Genomic DNA, 19,643 nt, shown 5'->3' with positions numbered 1-19,643 from the left:
CTTTGAGTGGGACCACCCGAGGAGCAGGTGGTCCTCGGAGGTATGGGAAATACCTCCCTCTGGGAAGTGCAAAGACCTTTCAGCAGCCTGAGACATCCAAAGGTGTGGAGCCCCAGGCTGAGTAGCAGGAAGGCCCAGTGGCTGAGTGACACCTGGAAGGTGGTCGTCACAAGCAGGTCTGGAGACTAATCTCTCAATGGAGAGGGATAGCTCTCAAGGTCGGGCAGGCTAGGTCGGCAACACACGGGCAGATAAGGTACAGAGACAGAAGGCTGATTCGGTAGCCAGGGGCAGGCAGGGTTGGCAACAGGTAATCAGATATGCGTAGGTACCGAATCAAAAAGCAGAGGGATAGTCAGGAAATGCAATAGGTCATAACAGATATCAAACAATGCCTAGTCTTAGGTGTGAGGTCCGTGGTCTCAACACCCTGGAACTAGTCTGAAGTATAACACAATGATAACACAGTATCCCTAGTCTTGGGTGTGAGGTCCGTGGTCTCAACACCCTGGAACTAGTCTGAAGTATAACACAATGGTAACACAGTATCCCTAGTCTTGGGTGTGAGGTCCATGGTCTCGACACCCTGGAACTAGTCTGAAGTATAACACAATGGTAACACAGTATCCCTAGTCTTGGGTGTGAGGTCCGTGGTCTCAACACCCTGGAACTAGTCTGAAGTATAACACAATGGTAACACAGTATCCCTAGTCTTGGGTGTGAGGTCCGTGGTCTCGACACCCTGGAACTAGTCTGAAATATAACACAATAGAAATACAGAAGTAATCTGGCTCAGTGTGAATTCCCAGGTCCTCCTGGTTCTAACACACTGTGGGATCTGACTATGGTCTGAGTGCTTTCACGTAAGTGTTCGCAACGGCAGACCACTTGAGACTGACCAGCAATAACTATATATAGAGCGGCGCTCCCCGGCGCCACCCATCGCTGATCAACCAATAGCCGCCCGCTCTGAGATCAGCTGACCGCCGCGTGCAAACCGCTGCGCTGGACGCGGAAGCAGCCGCCTCGCTGCCAGTCTGCGCGGTGGCTTTTCCGCAATCTATTACACAAATGTGGAACAAATGTCCATGCCTCTGGAGGGCGCTTTACTACTGCTGCAGATTTACTAATAACAATATGCTAATTATTATTAATATTCTACATACATAGCATCATCACCTACGATGACATTGTACAGATAAAGTACAGACAACAGAAAGCTTTTCTCCTAGTCTTCTTAACGTCTCATTTTTCAGTATTGATTACAGCCTGCACCATGTTCTCCATCCTTGCCACATACAGTGAAAATCATAATAGATTTCGTATGTAATATTAGTGTTTCATAATTTTTCACAACATTTTTGCGAAATTTTGCATAATTTTGTGCCGATTTTAGAGGTTAATAGCAAAGTCTTAATACATGCTATTGCTACCAAAATTGCTACGCAACATTTAGCAAAAATTACGCAAATTTGTATGTGAAATTGCAAATGACTACGAAATCAATTCAGTTTGCAAATCGTAATTATAGGCGTAATTGTAAAAAATGTACGTGAAATTTAGCAATATCGTAATTTGGCTGATTTTGATCATCACTGCTTTACTTGCATCTCTCCTGGGCAACGTCCTCATACGTCACTCCGGCAGTGAGATCCTCTTGTTAAACATGGGTGTGGTTCAGCCCATTTTGTTGGCCACAAATATTTTTGCCTGTTCTTTTCCCATTGACATATATGAATGGGCCACTAGGAATGTGTGCACTGGTAAACTTTAAGCTGGATTAAATTATGACACGATATTCAATATTAACAGATATCTGGGTAAATACCGCAACATGGTCATTTTAGCCCAATCACAGAACTCGGAAGCATTGGACCAATCAGAGAATGCAGAGTCAACACAGAAGTATTTTGCCAATCAGAGAATGCAAAGAACGACCAAAAAAAACAAGACTCCTCAGAAATTGCAACTCTGAAATCAGAAAACAAAAATCGAAAATCTGCAAAATTGGTATTTGGCATCAGTAAAGATTGTAATCAGCTAATTACGTGTCGTGTACATTTTCACAATTATGCCTATAAGTAATTACATATTATTAATTCAATTGATTTTGTATAATCATTCATAATTATGCATACATTTACATGTAATTTACACGTAATTTTGTGCCAACGTTGGCGGTGAATAGCAAAGACCCTAAACATGCTATCATCACCACATATGTTAAGAAGAATCACGGGTACAAGTTAAAAAATAATAATTTTCAAAAACACATTGTAGTTCTTGAGAAAAACCATGTTAAAAATGCAAAGAAAAATGGTTTTAAACTCAGAAAAATGGCAGTTTAAAAACCATTTTTCCTTGTATTTTAAAAATTATTTTTTCTCAAAAACTACTAAGTCTTTTTGAACAATTATTTTTTTCTTAAAGAGAATCTGTACTCTAAAATTCTTACAATAAAATGCATACCATTCTATTCATTATGTTCTCCTGGGCCCCTCTGTGCTGTTTCTGCCAGACAGCCACTAACTGCTGCAATCCTGGCTTGTAATTGCCAGTTTTAGGCAGTGTTTACAAACAAAAAACATGGCTGCTAACCAGCATGTGATAGGCTGAGAGAGAAAAGCTCAGTCTGTGACTCATACAGAGCCTGGAGGGGGTGTGGAGAGGGAGTGTATAATTTCTACCTATCACAGCAGAGCAGCACATTCCTGCCTGAGCCGACAAAGCTGACAAAGGCAAGAAGATTAGATTATATAACAGAGATAATACAGTTAAGACAGAGCACATTAGAACAGGCATAGGAACTTATAGGATAGAAGAAATGAGGCTGAAAATGTAGTTACAGAGTCTCTTTAACATATAGTGTTTAGCATGTATGGGGGCTTTGCGGCACAAAATTACGCATAAGGTACGTGTAAATTCATGCGTAATTATGACTGCTTACAATTACATTAAAAATAAATTACGCTTTTCCCCGAAATTTGGCATTACGATTATGATGAATTGGGAATTACGATGCATAATTACGCATAGGCGTAATTTCTACTCATCATTATTCGGCATTGGGAGAAATTGGAATTTCTGCGGAAAAACAGAAATTGACATTTCCGACCATCTCTATTAGTACTTATAAGAATTTGAAAAGCGTCTGTATTCATCACTTTGCATATAGTGAACGCTGTTCTGCTAACTTTTTATCTGGCACATTTGAATATGCAGATATGAACTCACAAGTAGAGATGGCCCAAACTGTTCGCCGGCGGACAGTATTCTGCAAACTTCTGCTGTTCACATTGCGGTGAACAGCAAACATTTGGCGTGTTCATTGCGCAAAAGGTGGATCAGCGCAACACCAGGCCGCCTCCGAATGGCCTCCATCAGAGATGCACTGAGCCCCCCCCCCAGGAACTACAAATGCACTTTGAACCCAAACAGAAGCTCTGCATATACACCAAAAGCATGGCTGTTAAGTGGGAGCAGCTGACCAAAAATGAAATAAATTAGTACATAGCAAGGAAATAAACAGCGCTACTTCAAAACAGGCAAGTGCCTACCTGCAAAAAAGTGCAAGCCCCACTTGTGGGATATAATACACACCGAGCATACACATGACCTGTCTACCACTGGAGGATGTTGGTTTCCTGTAACAGCTTGCATGCAACCTATTAAGTACTCGTCCCTCCCACTGCGAAGAAGTCAATCCTCCATGGGAGGGGCCTAACACTAACTAAATCCTAACCTATGTATATGCATAGCCTGGGTGCGGCTAATCAAGTAAAATCGAAAATTGCACAAAAGGTGGATCAGCGCAACACCAGGCCGCCTCCGAATGGCCTCCATCAGAGATGCGCTAAGCCCCCCCAGGCACTACAAACGCACCTTGAACCCAAACAGAAGCTCTGCATATACACCAAAAACATGGCTGTTAAGTGGGAGCAGCTGACCAAAAAGAAATTAAATTAGTACATAGCAAGGAAATGAACAGCGCTACTTAAAAACAGGCAGGTGCCTACCTGCAAAAGAGTGCAAGCCCCACTTGTGGGATATAATACACACCGAGCATACACATGACCTGTCTACCACTGGAGGATGTTGGTTTCCTGTAACAGCTTGCATGCAACCTATTAAGTACTCGTCCCTCCCACTGCGAAGAAGTCAATCCTCCATGGGAGCGGCCTAACACTAACTAAATCCTAACCTATGTATATGCATAGCCTGGATGCGGCTAATCAAGTAAAATCGCAAATTGCGCAAAAGGTGGATCAGCGCAACACCAGGCCGCCTCCGAATGGCCTCCATCAAAGATGCGCTGAGCCCCCCCAGGAACTACAAACGCACCTTGAACCCAAACAGAAGCTCTGCATATACACCAAAAGCATGGCTGTTAAGTGGGAGCAGCTGACCAAAAACAAATTAAATTAGTACATAGCAAGGAAATGAACAGCGCTACTTAAAAATAGGCAAGTGCCTACCTGCAAAAGAGTGCAAGCCCACCTTGTGGGATATAATACACACCGAGCATACACATGACCTGTCTACCACTGGAGGATGTTGGTTTCCTTAACAGCCATGCTTTTGGTGTATATGCAGAGCTTCTGTTTGGGTTCAAGGTGCGTTTGTAGTTCCTGGGGGGGGGGGGGGGGGGGGGGCTCAGCGCATCTCTGATGGAGGCCATTCGGAGGCGGCCTGGTGTTGCGCTGATCCACCTTTTGCGCAATTTTCGATTTTACTTGATTAGCCGCACCCAGGCTATGCATATACATAGGTTAGGATTTAGTTAGTGTTAGGCCCCTCCCATGGAGGATTGACTTCTTCGCAGTGGGAGGGACGAGTACTTAATAGGTTGCATGCAAGCTGTTACAGGAAACCAACATCCTCCAGTGGTAGACAGGTCATGTGTATGCTCGGTGTGTATTATATCCCACAAGTGGGGCTTGCACTCTTTTGCAGGTAGGCACTTGCCTGTTTTTAAGTAGCGCTGTTCATTTCCTTGCTATGTACTAATTTAATTTGTTTTTGGTCAGCTGCTCCCACTTAACAGCCATGCTTTTGGTGTATATGCAGAGCTTCTGTTTGGGTTCAATGTGCGTTTGTAGTTCCTGGGGGGGCTCAGCGCATCTCTGATGGAGGCCATTCGGAGGCGGCCTGGTGTTGCGCTGATCCACCTTTTGCGCAATGAACACGCCAAATGTCCTTGCTATGTACTAATTTGGTGTGTATTTAACCCACCCCCTATACATCACCATTGAGCTAAACTTTGACGTCTTACCTCACAGTCAGCAGACACATGGCAGCCAATCAGCTAGCACCCCCTCCTGAACCCCCCATCCCCTATCAAAAAGCAGTTGTGGTGGTCATATTGGATTCATTCTCTGCTGACTGTTAGTGAGAGCAGGGTCAGACTTGCTGCAGATAGGTAGGGAAAGCATTAGCTAGGCCTGCGTTCTTGTTCCTCAATTGCTGTGAAAAAACCTTAAACAGCCCTTTTGAGGGCTAGCACATCAGTCTCCTGTGTGTTTTTGTGTGTGACATTCCACAGCCCACTGACATCCAGAGCTGTGTGCACACTAATGCTGTTGCTACATTAAGTTGCATGCACAGTACCACTCCAGTGCATTATTATTTCACTGTGTTCTGATAGTACTTTTGTATCTCTCTGTGTGAGACACTCCACAGCCCACTGACACCCAGAGCTGTGCATAATGTGATTTCTGCCCTTAAGGGATTAAAATCTGACTTTGCATCAACTCCGTAATTTTTGGTTGGACTTTTGGCATGGATTCCCTTCTGGCATGCCACAGTCCACATTTTCCATTACTTTTGTGGCCAGAAACAGTCTTTGTAGGTTTTAAAATGTGCCTGCCAATTAAAGTCTATGGCGGTTTACCAGATTCTCCTGTTGCAAACATTTGCGGAAGTTCATGTTCGCGAATGGAAAATTTGATGTTCGCTACATCTCTACTCACACAAGTTTAGAAGCAGCCTGTTGCCAAACTCAGTCTGTCAACTACTTTCCTGCTCAATCTTCTGCACAGTGTTGCTCGGATACAATCCGTGATTACGGCATAACCGTGACTCACAAGCATTTTCTAACTATCCGACATCGTGATTTGAATCCGTGATTGGGAATCGTTCACGGCAGTCAATCACGAATTCAGACGTTACTTCAAGTATTCGAGCCGTGATTATCACCTGAAAATCCACCAAATTTAGCGGTTAATAGCAAAGCCCCCTTATATGGGAGAAACACAACATTTGTTAGATATGTTAAGAATAACATACATCAAACATTGCGAGATATACTTAAGTGGGTATGATCCGAATGGACAAACACCAACAACCTTATTCAGAACATATCTATCTTTATTAATCAAATTTTATTGGATAAAATCCACATTAAAAATGTGCCCCTGTCCCACCCGCCTCCCTCACCAGTAGTGGACCACCCCACTCCTCCCTCCTCCACCTCCTGTCTGCCCACCAGGCCCCAAAGGATTGCAAGAAAAAAATATAATATAGCATATGCATATAACTTTCTGCAACAAGTTGCAGATATTAGCGTCCACCTGAGCTCAGGATGAAAAGAATATATATATATATAGTCGACCAACAAACTATATGCAGTTCGTCAATATGCAATGTAATCCATGGGGAGCATTAGATCTCAATAAGCACTGGTTCAAAAAAGTTCCACAGATGCATGCAATTCCCGAGGAAAATGGACACAGTTCAGCAGTTGCAACAAGCCAGAAAAGCTTAATGATTAGTCAGCAGCCAATATGAGAGCGGAGAGCCCCTCTCCAAGCAGCCCCGCAGTACAGCAAGCCATGCGATGAAGCCCACACAGTAACATATGAATGGCCACCTTGTGCATAGTAATCATGACATCAATGGCTCACTGCAGCATAAACATCCATACAGCCAGCATGATTGTATCTCACATGATCAGACTTTTTGGTGCGTATGGCATCGGAAGTCCTTCATAGTTTGTGCCCAGAGGGCTGCTTACGTATCCTGCTGCTGGTTTGAGTGTCCGGTAAGCGCTGGTGTCCAGCTGGTGGGGCTAACAGCCCTGTGGATCTCCTGAGAGAGCGGTGTGCCTTGATGGAGGCCAAAGGCTAGGCAGGTCCACGGTAGAGGGAGGTTCAGGTCGGGACGCAGCACATGCGTACCCTCGACTGGTTTCGCCGGACTTCCGGCTTCCTCTGGAGACACGTCAGTTCACTGAGCTGTCTCCGATTTATTCCCCCCATCGGGCGGGGAACATGGCCCAAGCCCCGCCCGCCTCCCCCCGGCGGCCAATGACGGGCGGGAGGGCGGGGCCGGCCGACACAGCGGGGCGGCTTGTCTGCCACACACCCGATGCGTCAGCACGGCCACACCCACCCGCCCGAACACACGCCGGGCAGCGGGGCGGAGCAGGCAGACACACAGAGACGGCGCAAAAGCAACCATCACGACGCGTCCGCCAAGCCCCGCCCCCCGCCCGAACCGCCGCCGGAGGGGGCGGGCGAGACCAGACGCCAAAATCCCCAAACCACCACCAGGAGAGAAGAAACCGAGGACAGCCAGTGATAAAAGGTCCCATTATCCCCAAACATATAGTTTATCAAACAGACCTTAAACTTGTACACCCATCCTAATCCATAGAGCTAAATAGATGGCAAAAACAACATATGATATAACTGTAAAGCCCAAGGGATTCCCTCATGAACCCACCCCACATTGGTGAGTGTGTTGTTCAATCGCCCCAGGGACTAAGGATCAATGATCCCTCATATAGTATATAACACAACTACATAGAATTTGTATCTGGCAATGTGCGGCAAAAAAATCCCAACCTCCAACCCGACTGACCCAGGAGCCTAGGTAGGGAAAGCATTAGCTAGGCCTGCGTTCTTGTTCCTCAATTGCTGTGAAAAAACCTTAAACAGCCCTTTTGAGGGCTAGCACATCAGTCTCCTGTGTGTTTTTGTGTGTGACATTCCACAGCCCACTGACATCCAGAGCTGTGTGCACACTAATGCTGTTGCTACATTAAGTTGCATGCACAGTACCACTCCAGTGCATTATTATTTCACTGTGTTCTGATAGTACTTTTGTATCTCTCTGTGTGAGACACTTCACAGCCCACTGACACCCAGAGCTGTGCATAATGTGATTTCTGCCCTTAAGGGATTAAAATCTGACTTTGCATCAACTCCGTAATTTTTGGTGGGACTTTTGGCATGGATTCCCTTCTGGCATGCCACAGTCCACATTTTCCATTACTTTTGTGGCCAGAAACAGTCTTTGTAGGTTTTAAAATGTGCCTGCCAATTGAAGTCTATGGCGGTTCACCAGATTCTCCTGTTGCAAACATTTGCGGAAGTTCATGTTCGCGAATGGAAAATTTGATGTTCGCTACATCTCTACTCACACAAGTTTAGAAGCAGCCTGTTGCCAAACTCAGTCTGTCAACTACTTTCCTGCTCAATCTTCTGCACAGTGTTGCTCGGATACAATCCGTGATTACGGCATAACCGTGACTCACAAGCATTTTCTAACTATCCGACATCGTGATTCGAATCCGTGATTGGGAATCGTTCACGGCAGTCAATCACGAATTCAGACGTTACTTCAAGTATTCGAGCCGTGATTATCACCTGAAAATCCACCAAATTTAGCGGTTAATAGCAAAGCCCCCTTATATGGGAGAAACACAACATTTGTTAGATATGTTAAGAATAACAGTGGGGACAAGAGGAAAACATGTTCTTTCAAAAAGACATTATTGTTTTTGAGAAAATCGATTTTAAAGTTTCAAAGGAAAAAAAAGTTACAATTTAATGCGATAAATGACAGTTAATGAAGCCGACTTTAGCAGTTAATAGCAAAGCTCCCTTACATGCTAGAACGACCACATTTGCAGGATATGTTAAAAGGAACAGTGGGAAAAATAATCTTTTCCTATTTTTTTTAATGTTTAGAAGGTGGGAAATTTAAAAATTAAAATGACGTGGGGTCCCCCCTACCCAGCATATTTAACCCCTTGTCCCCCATGCAAGCTGGGATAGCCAGAATGCGTAGCCCCGGCCAACTGGGGCTTCGCACCCTGAGCTATACCAGCCCACATGGTCCATGGTATGGGGAGGCTCCAGGGGAGAGGGGCGCAAAGCCTTCCTCTCCCCCCCCCCCCCTCGGAGCCCTTGTCCAATCCAGCTTCACTTTGATTGAAAATCAAAGACGCGCCCCCACCGACACACACGCCACTCACCGCTGCAGAGAACACATCTCTAGCTATACTCTGTAAAGCTAGAGCTGAGAGCATCTTTGAATTTTGGCTCCAAGTCTCCCCATTGGTCTATTAACAGACCAATGGGGATCAGGAGGATCCCCATTGGTCTGTTAATAGACCAATTTGAATCCTTGATCGGGGTATCCGAGCATCACTGCTACTGTAGTTGAACTCTTCTTGCACACTACTTATTGCCGGAATACCGGCAACAGACTACAACTAGCTATCGACTGATCTTTCACAGCATTTATTGTTCATAGTACTATCAGTTCAAGTCAACTCTAACGGTGAATCATAAAATGCATGGGGGGGGGGGGGGGGTTCATAGTATTAAACATATATATTACCATGTCCTTTGCTGACATCCTTCATAAGTGGAGTTAGTTGCCTTCCTGAGAACTCCTCAGCATGATTTACCAGAGCGTCTTTTACCGTCTCGTATCCAGATAAGATGACTATTTTCTCTTCTCCTATCTGCAGTGAATACACTGTGCCATACTTCTTAGACAGCTGCAATTAAACAATATGATAAAATATATTTCATAAATATCCTCTCTGTACAAGTCTATCCCACTTTCTTGATCATCAGTGTTCCATTGACAAAATAATGGAATATTATTAGATTAAGGACTTCTGAGTTCAAATTTGCTGGAAATTGTGCTTCTTTCACTTACCAACATTTTCCACAAAATTGTCAGCTGATTTCGGACTAAATTTCCTATTTTACATTAAAGTTTATAATGCTAACCTTGGTGGCTAATAACAAAGCCCCCATATGTGATATCATCATCGTCAAATTTGCTAAGTATGTTGGGGGGGGGGGGGGGAGTGGGAAGTTAAATAAAAGTGAAAAACTGAAAAAGTAAATAAAAAAAACCTATACTCTGCAACCACCTAACGCAGATGGTGGCCACAGAGTGACTCCCACAGGACCGCCTAACTTTGCAAAGGTGTCATGTCCTGGGCGAGGAGATTAGGGGAGACTGAGTGACTGGGCTGAGTTCCGTCAAACAGTCTGCCAGTGGTGATTGTCGCTGGCAGACTGTCTAGAAAAGAAATGGATGTTTGTTTTCATTGTACAGCGCTGTGGTCTACAGTATTGCTGTACTGGGGACAGCCCTGTCATTTGGCTGTCCCCTGGAGTGGCTCACTAGGCGATCCCCTCTTACAGGCTGATGCCTATGAAAGAGGATCGCCCTGATTGGACCTTGGGAGGGGGGGAAGAAAAAAAATACACATTTTTATTTAAAATGAAAGAAAATATAAATCAATAATAAAAAAAAAATACAAAGCCTGCAGCAGCGAACAGAGCCCACCAACAGAAAGCTCTGTTGGTGAGCAGAAAAGGAGGGGGGGGTAATTCATTTGGGTGCTAAGTTGCATGACTCAGCAAGCAGCAAGCTGTTAAAGCTGCAGTCAGAGCACTGAATTGTAAAAAATAGCCTGGTCACTAGGAGGGAGTAAGACTGTGGTCCTTAAAGAGTCTGAAGCCATATACATTTTTTATTTTTATTGCCCAATTATGTTAAGCATTAAGATCAAAGCTGATTCACCGCATTCCCATGGCAGAACGAGATATTTATCCCCCCAGAAATTCCCGTGATCGCTTCCTGGTAGAGGCAAAGCTTTGTGCAGTAGCTCTGCCTCTGTTCCACTCATTCTCCGCCAATCTCTGCCTCACACCGCCCCTCTCAGTCTTCTTTCACTGAGAGGAGCGGGGACAGGTGGAGATTGACTGGACTGGAGGCAGAGCTACAGCGCAAAACTCTGCCTTCCCCGGGCAGCAAAATCCATGACCTGGAAAGTCGTGGAATTTTGCCACAGGATTTTTGGGGGATAAATACCCTGTTCTGCCGCGGGGATGCGGTGAATCTGCTTTGATCTTAATGCTTAACATAACTGGGCAATAAAAGAGGCAATAAAAAGAGGTAATTTATATGGCTTCAAACTCTCTTTAAAGAGACTCTGAAGTCTCCAAAAAATGAGGTTTTTACTATAAAAACCTCTTTAACATAATTGCCCCTTCTAAAACGCCGCATCCCCATGGCTGAAAACTCCATAAACCACCCCAAACTCCCTGGGGCACATCACGGGGCTCCTTCCGCATAGAGGCAGAGCTTTTGGCTGCAGCCCTGCCTCTACACACGTCCATCAGTGTGGATCGCCGCCTCTCCCCACCCCTCTCAGTCTCAGCAAAATCCACGACCAAGAAATTCATGGATTTTGTTGGGGGAGTTAGGGGTGATTTATGGACTTTTCAACCACAGGGATGCAACGTTTTAGGAGCAGCAATTATGTTAAAGAGGTTTTTCAAGTAAAATCTCATTGTTAGGAGACTTTGGATCTCTTTATGTGGTTAAGGTTCGATAGGTACAGACTAACCAGCAGGCTTATGGTGAACCAGAACTCATTGGAGTGTGTGAGGGGCTACAATGGTCCTAAAAGCCCCCTTACTAAAATACTAAGGAGAACAAAAGTTTGCTTTCTTAAAACAGAAAGAATTTGCGATAATTCAGGTTACAGTGAGCTTGAGATGTCTCCCAGTGCATCACTGCTAAATATATGCAAATTAACCATTGTACCCTTAGAAGCTAAACACACCTCCAGAACCGCTGGAATGCAATGATGTGTCAGCTTGGTAATTTGTACAGAGCCATAATAATCCAACATGCATACAGACTGGATTATTGCGGCTCTGTACAAATTAACAAACTGGCTCCAAGTTAATTTTGCCCAAACCTTCATTGTAAGTAGAACTGGCCCTGGCTTGGTGAACGCGGGCCTTGAGTACACGTCTAGTCCTGTCAATATTTTCAGCTTTTGATAAACTGTTAAATGTACTTAAAGGCCTGGTGCACACCAAAAACCGCTAGCAGATCCGCAAAATGCTAGCAGATTTTGAAATGCTTTTTCTTCTTGTTCTGTAGCGTTTTAGCTAGCGTTTTGCGGTTTTGTGTAGTGGTTTTGGTGTAGTAGATTTCATATATTGTTACAGTAAAGCTGTTACTGAACAGCTTCTGTAACAAAAACGCTGGCAAAACCACTCTGAACTGCCGTTTTTTAGAGCGGTTTGCGTTTTTCCTATACTTAACATTGAGGCAGAAACGCATCCGCAATCCAAAAAATGCCTCACCCCGGGAGTATGCGTTTCTGCAAAACGCCTCCCGCTCTGGTGTGCACCACCCCATTGAGATACATTGACCAAGCGTATCCGCAGCCGCAAGCGGCTGCAGAAACGCTGAAAAAGCCGCTCGGTGTGCACCAGCCCAAACTCTTCATAGCCCAAACAGCAGAGTGAAGAAGACTGCTATAAGGCCTGGTACACACCATGCAATCTCCACTTCCAATCATATGTCCGCTTAAGCGAATGATCAGGAAAAAAAATATACAGCTTATTGATACTCAGAGACCGATCACAAGTTCAAAATCGATAGCTTTCTCAATCAGAAACAGATCGGATAACTGGAAAGTATTGATCAAAATAATAGACATCGTATATATGGGTCCAATTACCAATTAGAAAAATGAAGAAAATTTGAATTGCAAATATGTATACATTATGCTAGTTTTCGTCTATATCCTGTCAATGTCAGATCTGAATATCAATTGGATCTTTTGCTTAAAGAGACTCTGAAGTCTCCTAAAAATGAGGTTTTTACTTTAAAAACCTCTTTAACCTAATTGCCCCTCCTAAAACACTGCATCCTCGCTGCTGACAAATCCATAAATTACCCCTAATCACCCCCGCAAAATCCACGACTTTCTTGGTCGTGGATTTTGCTGCTGGAGGAGGCAGAGCTTTCAGCTGCAGCTCTGCCTCCATGCGCGTCAATCAGCGCGTATCTCCGTCTCTCCCCGCCCCTCTCAGTGAGGGAAGACTGAGAGGGGTGGGGAGAGGCAGCGATCCAGGCTGATAGACGCATGTAGAGGCAGAGCTGCAGCTGAAAGCTCTGCCTCTATGCGGAAGGAGCCCCGCCGTGATGTACCCCAGCTAATTTGGGGTGATTTATGGCTTTGTCAGTGGTGAGGATGCAGCGTTTTAGGAGGGGCAATTAGGTTAAAAAGGGTTTTTAAAGTTAAAAAAAAACTAATTTTAGGAGACTTCAGAGTCTCTTTAAGTAGAATCTGAAGGGAAAATTGCATAGTGTGTACCAGGCCTAAGTCTGTGTTACTCAGTTGGAAAGGGGAAAAAAAAAGTAGGCAAACCTGGTTACAATCCACTAGGTGACTGAGCTTTTTGAACCAACAAGAGTATTGGGACACAAATAGAAATCTTAAACCAAGTAAATCACTTAACAGCCTTGTTAGCCTGCCAAGAGTTCAGTTTTATATTATGCATTCTTGGAAAACTTGTTTACTTTGCCAGTTTCATAACAGTAGCTAAAACTAGTGGTAGGCAGAAATTACGCCTATGTGTAATTATGCATCGTAATTTGCAATTATGCTTCGTAATTGTGATGTGAAATTTGCAGATCACCAAAACGTTTACATGTAACTGTAATTATGCATAATAATGTAATTTCCGTGTAATTTTGTTCGCAAATGGTTTTTTTCGCATACAAACTGATTTTTCGAATTGAATATTCAAATAGCCATGCGTTTGCAGTATACTGACTGATGAATACAATTTTTTTTTTGTATACGAACGCATTTTTCGCATTGAATATGTAAATAATAGCCATGCATGTGCAGTATACTAGCTGGTGAACGCAATTTTTTTTGCATACAAATGCATTTTTCACAGTGAATATTTAACTAATAGCCACACACCCGCAGAACACTGGCACATAGATGCAAATTTTTTTTTTGCATTGAACACGAATAACACATAATTGCGTAATTACAGCAGTAATTATGCAATTCACAAACATAGTATGCTGAACATAACATAATCACGATTACGCAATGTGAAATTTGGCGTAATCATAACTGACCCATTTTGAGCACCACTAGCCACGACCTCCACAAATCCATTACTTGGGCATTAAAATATGTTTTTCAGTATTACCTCATGAAATGTTTTATAAGGCTTCTTCAGGTCCAGGATGTGCATATTTCCAATGATTGGTAATGGTGTGGGACCAGGTGGAAAGTTGTGAGGAACTTTTTTCTTCCATCCATAAAGGACAATAACCAGAAATAGGCAGAGGGTGACTGTCAGAAGCAATGTTGTTGGATCGGTAATATTCATTTTATTACCAAAACCTGATTGAGAAAGATTCATAAATAAACATAAAGGTCAGTTTCAGCAGTTTGGAGAAGAAGACAATAATGTGTCTGAGCTTGTGCTACAACTAGGATAAGTTTTTGAGTACGCAAAATAATGGCTCCATGAAATTTGGGCGCCAGTAAATAGAATTTTGCTATTTTACTGGGGTAATTTTCGATGGAAAAATATTGATAAATGTAACCAATATATTTCTACAACTACACCTAACCCTACGCGCACACAGAACCTCCCCCCTGCGCAAACCCTCTATATGACACCTAACCTTAACACCACAACCCCCCAGCGCAAATACCCTTCTTGACCCCTATCTTAAACCATTCCCATCCTGGTGCAAACCCCCTCCTGAATCCTAACCTTGACCATCCTCCAACCACAAGCCCACTGCAAAAAAATGTTTCCTTCTGCAACTGATATTTCTATGGGCACCTATGGCAGCACCCAAATTTTAGCGGCTCTCTGACATCCAAATTTCATGCTTTCAAATGTATTTCCTGAAAAGTGGGTCCCATTAAATTCCAGTTGAAAAAATTCTTTAAGTTAAAAAAACAAACAAAAAAAAACACCTGGGCCCACATGTATAGGTGCTACCCATGAAGACAATTTTAAGTATTTTTTTGTTTTTGTTTGCTAGAGATGTAACCTTCTCCCAACCACCTCACGCCGATCGGTGGTGGGAGAGTGGTGCTCTGAGGACCGCCTAAAGCCAAATGGTGTCATCTCGCTCCTCACAAGATTATCAGGGAATGAGCGCGAGCATGCATTCCCTGATGTAAACAGAGCGGGACCGTGGCGATCAGCCTGCCAGCCACAATCAGAGCTGGCAGGCTGAAATAAGCAGAAAAAAGGCAATAAATAAGTGTACAACGCTGCGATCTAGCACAGCGCTGTACAGGGGACAGCCTCGCCACTTAACTATCCCTCCCAAGGGCTCACAATGTATGTCCATACATAGGCTGATGCCTATGTATGGGTAGTGTAGTGCCTGTATCACAGTCTAGGGTTAATTTGAAGTGTGTGTGTGTGTGTGTGTGTGTGTGTGTGTGTGTGTGTGTGTGTGTGTGTGTGTGTGTGTGTGTGTGTGTGTGTGTGTGTGTATTTATGGTCACTAGGAGGGTCACCTGCGGCCCTTTCAGAGGTTAAACATCATTTTAGTGACACGTTTAAAACTTTTCCATTAGGAAAAAACTAATTGCACTGTTCTATTAGTATCTGTGCTCTTCTTTTAACAGCTAAAAAAGCTTACATCTGGACATCTACTTGATTGTATTGTGCTAATTACAATTTTGCAAACTTTCGCAAAGTTTTTGTAACTACGATTACGATCATAATTGAAAAATTGTAACCGTGAAAAATTACGCTAAATTTTGCATTTTTAGGACTACATATGAAATGTTTGTAACTACAACAAATTTTCATGATTACAATTATTTTTATTGTGGATTTTCAGGTAAACTTACAATTTCATGTCTTGTCAATAGTAAATAAAAGAAATTAAACACGAAATTACAATTGAATGCAAAATTACGATACAAAATTACAAATATGGGAAAATTAATTACGAGTTTTCAGAAAATTACAAATTATGATTTTGTGTCATAACTGCAAATTATGATGCTAGATCACGCAAACCTGAGATTTCGGCTCATCACTAATCAGAACTGAGAAGGATATGAAGGCTACCATATTTTGTTTCCTTTTAAACAATGCAAATTGCCTGGCTGTCCTGCTGATCCTCTGCCTCTAATGCTTGTAGCCATAGAACATGCATTCACACAAGCTTGTTTCAGCTGTGTGATTCAGACACTACTAATGCGTGGAAGATCAGCAGGATGCCAGGCAACTGGTAGTGTTGAAAGGGAAATAAATATGGCAGCCTCCATATCCCTCTCATTTCAGTTTCCCTTTAATAAAAAAATAGAAGTCAGCCTGTATGTATATGCATTGCTGTATTGCAATGCGACAAGCTTATTACATAAGGAATCAGCTGAACGCTGTTGGCACTGTAACTTTCTTACCTTAATGCTGCAGGGGAGACTCGCTTCTTCCTCCAGGCAACTCCTAACATGTACTCGACTCTCCGTGACTCTACTTCGGTGTATGTGAATTATAAGGCGTATCATATTTGATTTAATCTCACTGGAACAAAAGGACATGTTATGCAAGACTCAGATGGTTTGTGGATGAATGCCTTGTTTCCCAGCCAGGTACACTGCAGCCAACAATGAGAGAGGCCAGCTAAAGCTGTATCACGGACTTACTACAATCCTACCAGCTGCTTTTCAATTTAAAAAAAGATCAACAAACAAGATGTTGAATTCCAGAATGGGGTGGGTGGGGGTGGGGCAGACACTGCTGGACTTTAAAGGAATAACAAGGTGAAAATAAACAGATGAGATAAACTGTTGTATCTATCTTCCTTTTCCTGAAAATGACTTTTTCTTCAAGATATCTCACAGTTTTATTTGATATTTAAATCTACTTTTTAAGTTTTTACTCTTTCATGGTTTCTGCTCAATGCCACCTTCATTGCAGTATGCCAGAGCTAAAATATATAACTGCTGACCCGTTTTATCTCTATCCTGCTCTCAGAAGCCATTTTCTGCCGGGGAAGTGTTTTATGGCTGTTACTCCTTATCAGTGAGGGTTATGCTATAGTCTGACCAGGTCCTGACTGGACAGAAACTGTTACTTGCTTTCCTGATGTTTAACTCTTTCAGGCAGAGAAAAAAAAAAAAAAAAAAAAACAGCCATCGTACAGCCACCCAGCCAAGATGGCTATTCAGTACCTGTACAAAGTATATTCAATCATATCTGGGGTTTGTGGTTCTATGAAATCAGATCTGAAACAATGAATTGCTAAATACTTTGTAAAGTTTAATGTTTGCAGTTTCCCCTCCTACATCTAAGTGGAGAATTTCTCACACCAATAGGACACAGCATTTATACTGTGGAGAATTTGTGCCAATGAGAGAAAGTCTGACTCTTAGCAGAAAGAAAGAGCAGAAAGAACGTATAGAGATCTCAGATTCACAGAGCCAGCTTTGAGTGAGTGTTTTGTGTTGGATTGCGACTTTCACATGGTCAGGCCTCCCAGGGTCTTATACAACTCAGTTCCAGTTAGGTCTAGAGACAAAAACTGAGCAGGGCCGGAGCTACCATAGGAAAAAATGGGCAATTGCCCCAGGGCCCCAGAGCCTGTAGGGGCCCCCAAGTTGTCCCTCCCCATTTTAACTGTTGCTCCCCAGGAACTCTGCAAAGTCTGTTAAGTTAGGAGGTGATTGGGGGAGGGTCAGCAGCCAGCTCAGGGGCCCAGGAGGGAAATTTGGCTGCAACAAAGGGCCTATAATGACAGTTTTTGGTCGGGGTGGTGTCTGTTGGGGGGGGGGGGGCAGGCTAATCTTGCCCTAGGGCCCAATTGTTACTTGAACCGGCCCTGAAACTGAGTCATATTGGCCTAATAATCTGCTCCGGGGTGTTAAGGCCAATCTCAAGAGGATCATTCATAAATATGTAATAATAATCCTGCCTGTGTCATCTTGCTGCTGCTGCTCTCCTGAGTGAAATTCCTTGTGGATTACAAATACTGTTTTATATATGAGCTCCAACTGCCGGCCTACTACTTAGATTAACACTGGCAAGTGTTAGGGGAAATTAGTTTAAATGTTTATCTAAGTTTGATTATAGTAGACTGTTTATACATTTGTCATTTAGAGTGCACTTAATAATCTACTGTGATTTTGGGACTTGACATCTCTGGAGTTTCTGGTGCTTCTTTGGGCCAAACCCTTTCCAGAGACTTTGGAGGTGTCATTCTCTATTGCATTCCTTTGCAAGCAACTGTTGGTAATCCATTATTGCCATAACTGTGAGTTCAGATGCTATGACCTATCTGTTAGAACATATTGCTAGAGGGTAAATTGTTCATTTTATCTTTATCACTGGGTCTCCGGATCCAATAAAATTGCTTAGCATTATACTCCTGGTTCATGTGTATCACTGTAGGTTGTGGGTGTCACTGGAGTTGGACAAGAGCAGGACCCATCTAACACAGCTACACCTACGGGTGCGCTACACTGGTTATTTTTGTGCTTGGCACTGTAAATACACACGTCTATCTCAGCATGTCACATTTCAAGCTTGGTATCCAGCCTGCATATAACAGTTTGACAAAGGGGGTGGGAGGGGTTAAATATGAGGCTGTGCTTGGGGGCAAAAATGGGGACACAGGGGTAGTGTTATTAAAAAGGGGAAGGGGTATTGTGAGTAATCAAGTTACCAACTCATCCACTGACACATGAATTATACAGGTCTGGTGGCTACTTAGAAGTTTGGCATAATCTTATGCTATCATCATCAGAATTCCTCCGTATGTTAAGGGGAATATTGGGAACAAGTCAAAAAAAAGTTTTCAAAAATAAATCGATTTTTGAAAATGCAAAGGAAAAATGGTTCAAAGTTTAAAAAACATTTTCCTTTGCTTTTTCCAAATCAATAATCTCAAAATCTACAAGGTCTTTTTGACATGTTCCCAATATTCCCCTTAATATACGTAGCAATTTTGGTGATGATACGGTTATGCAAAATGTGTGTCTGCTCATCACTAGTGGTTAACCGTAACCCCCCTTCCCCCTTCATGGTGGTGCCTAACCTTAACCCCCTCCCCTTGGTGGTGCCTAAACTTAATCCCTCATGGTGGCATCTAACCTTAAACTCCCCCCGGCACCTAAACTTACCACACCCACCTCCATGTTGGTGTATAACCTTAACCACGGTATTCAGTGAAATTGTTGTAGCCGCAATTTTATAACCAGTATTTGGTGTGATTGCTGTATCCACAACATATGTCAATTATATATATATATTCTCTGGACGCCTCTTATACAGCTGGAAGCGCACATCAGTGCATATTCTCTGGACGCCTCTTATACAGCTGGAAGCGCACATCAGTGCATATTCTCTGGACGCCTCTTATACAGCTGGAAGCGCACATCAGTGCATATTCTCTGGACGCCTCTTATACAGCTGGAAGCGCACATCAGTGCATATTCTCTGGACGCCTCTTATACAGCTGGAAGCGCACATCAGTGCATATTCTCTGGACGCCTCTTATACAGCTGGAAGCGCACATCAGTG

The 19,643-nt window shown here is 43.3% G+C and overlaps 1 protein-coding gene across 1 annotated transcript in view; it reads right to left on the bottom strand.

The window, feature by feature from the left end:
• The window catches only part of LOC137504660 (uncharacterized), a 135,643-nt gene that overhangs the window by 65,940 nt on the left and 50,060 nt on the right, over nt 1–19,643 (bottom strand). The window contains exons 11-12 of the mRNA XM_068233244.1: nt 14,289–14,485; nt 9,628–9,790 (exon numbers count right to left, since the gene is read on the bottom strand). Of these exons, the coding sequence (XP_068089345.1) occupies nt 9,628–9,790; nt 14,289–14,485 (360 nt within the window). The remainder of the gene's footprint in view (nt 1–9,627; nt 9,791–14,288; nt 14,486–19,643) is intronic.

The sequence above is a fragment of the Hyperolius riggenbachi genome, chromosome 4 (genome assembly GCF_040937935.1).
Source record: "Hyperolius riggenbachi isolate aHypRig1 chromosome 4, aHypRig1.pri, whole genome shotgun sequence".
NCBI classification, from domain to species: domain Eukaryota; kingdom Metazoa; phylum Chordata; class Amphibia; order Anura; family Hyperoliidae; genus Hyperolius; species Hyperolius riggenbachi.
Note: the sequence above shows the minus strand (reverse complement) of the source record. Positions and strands in the feature narration are given on the sequence as shown.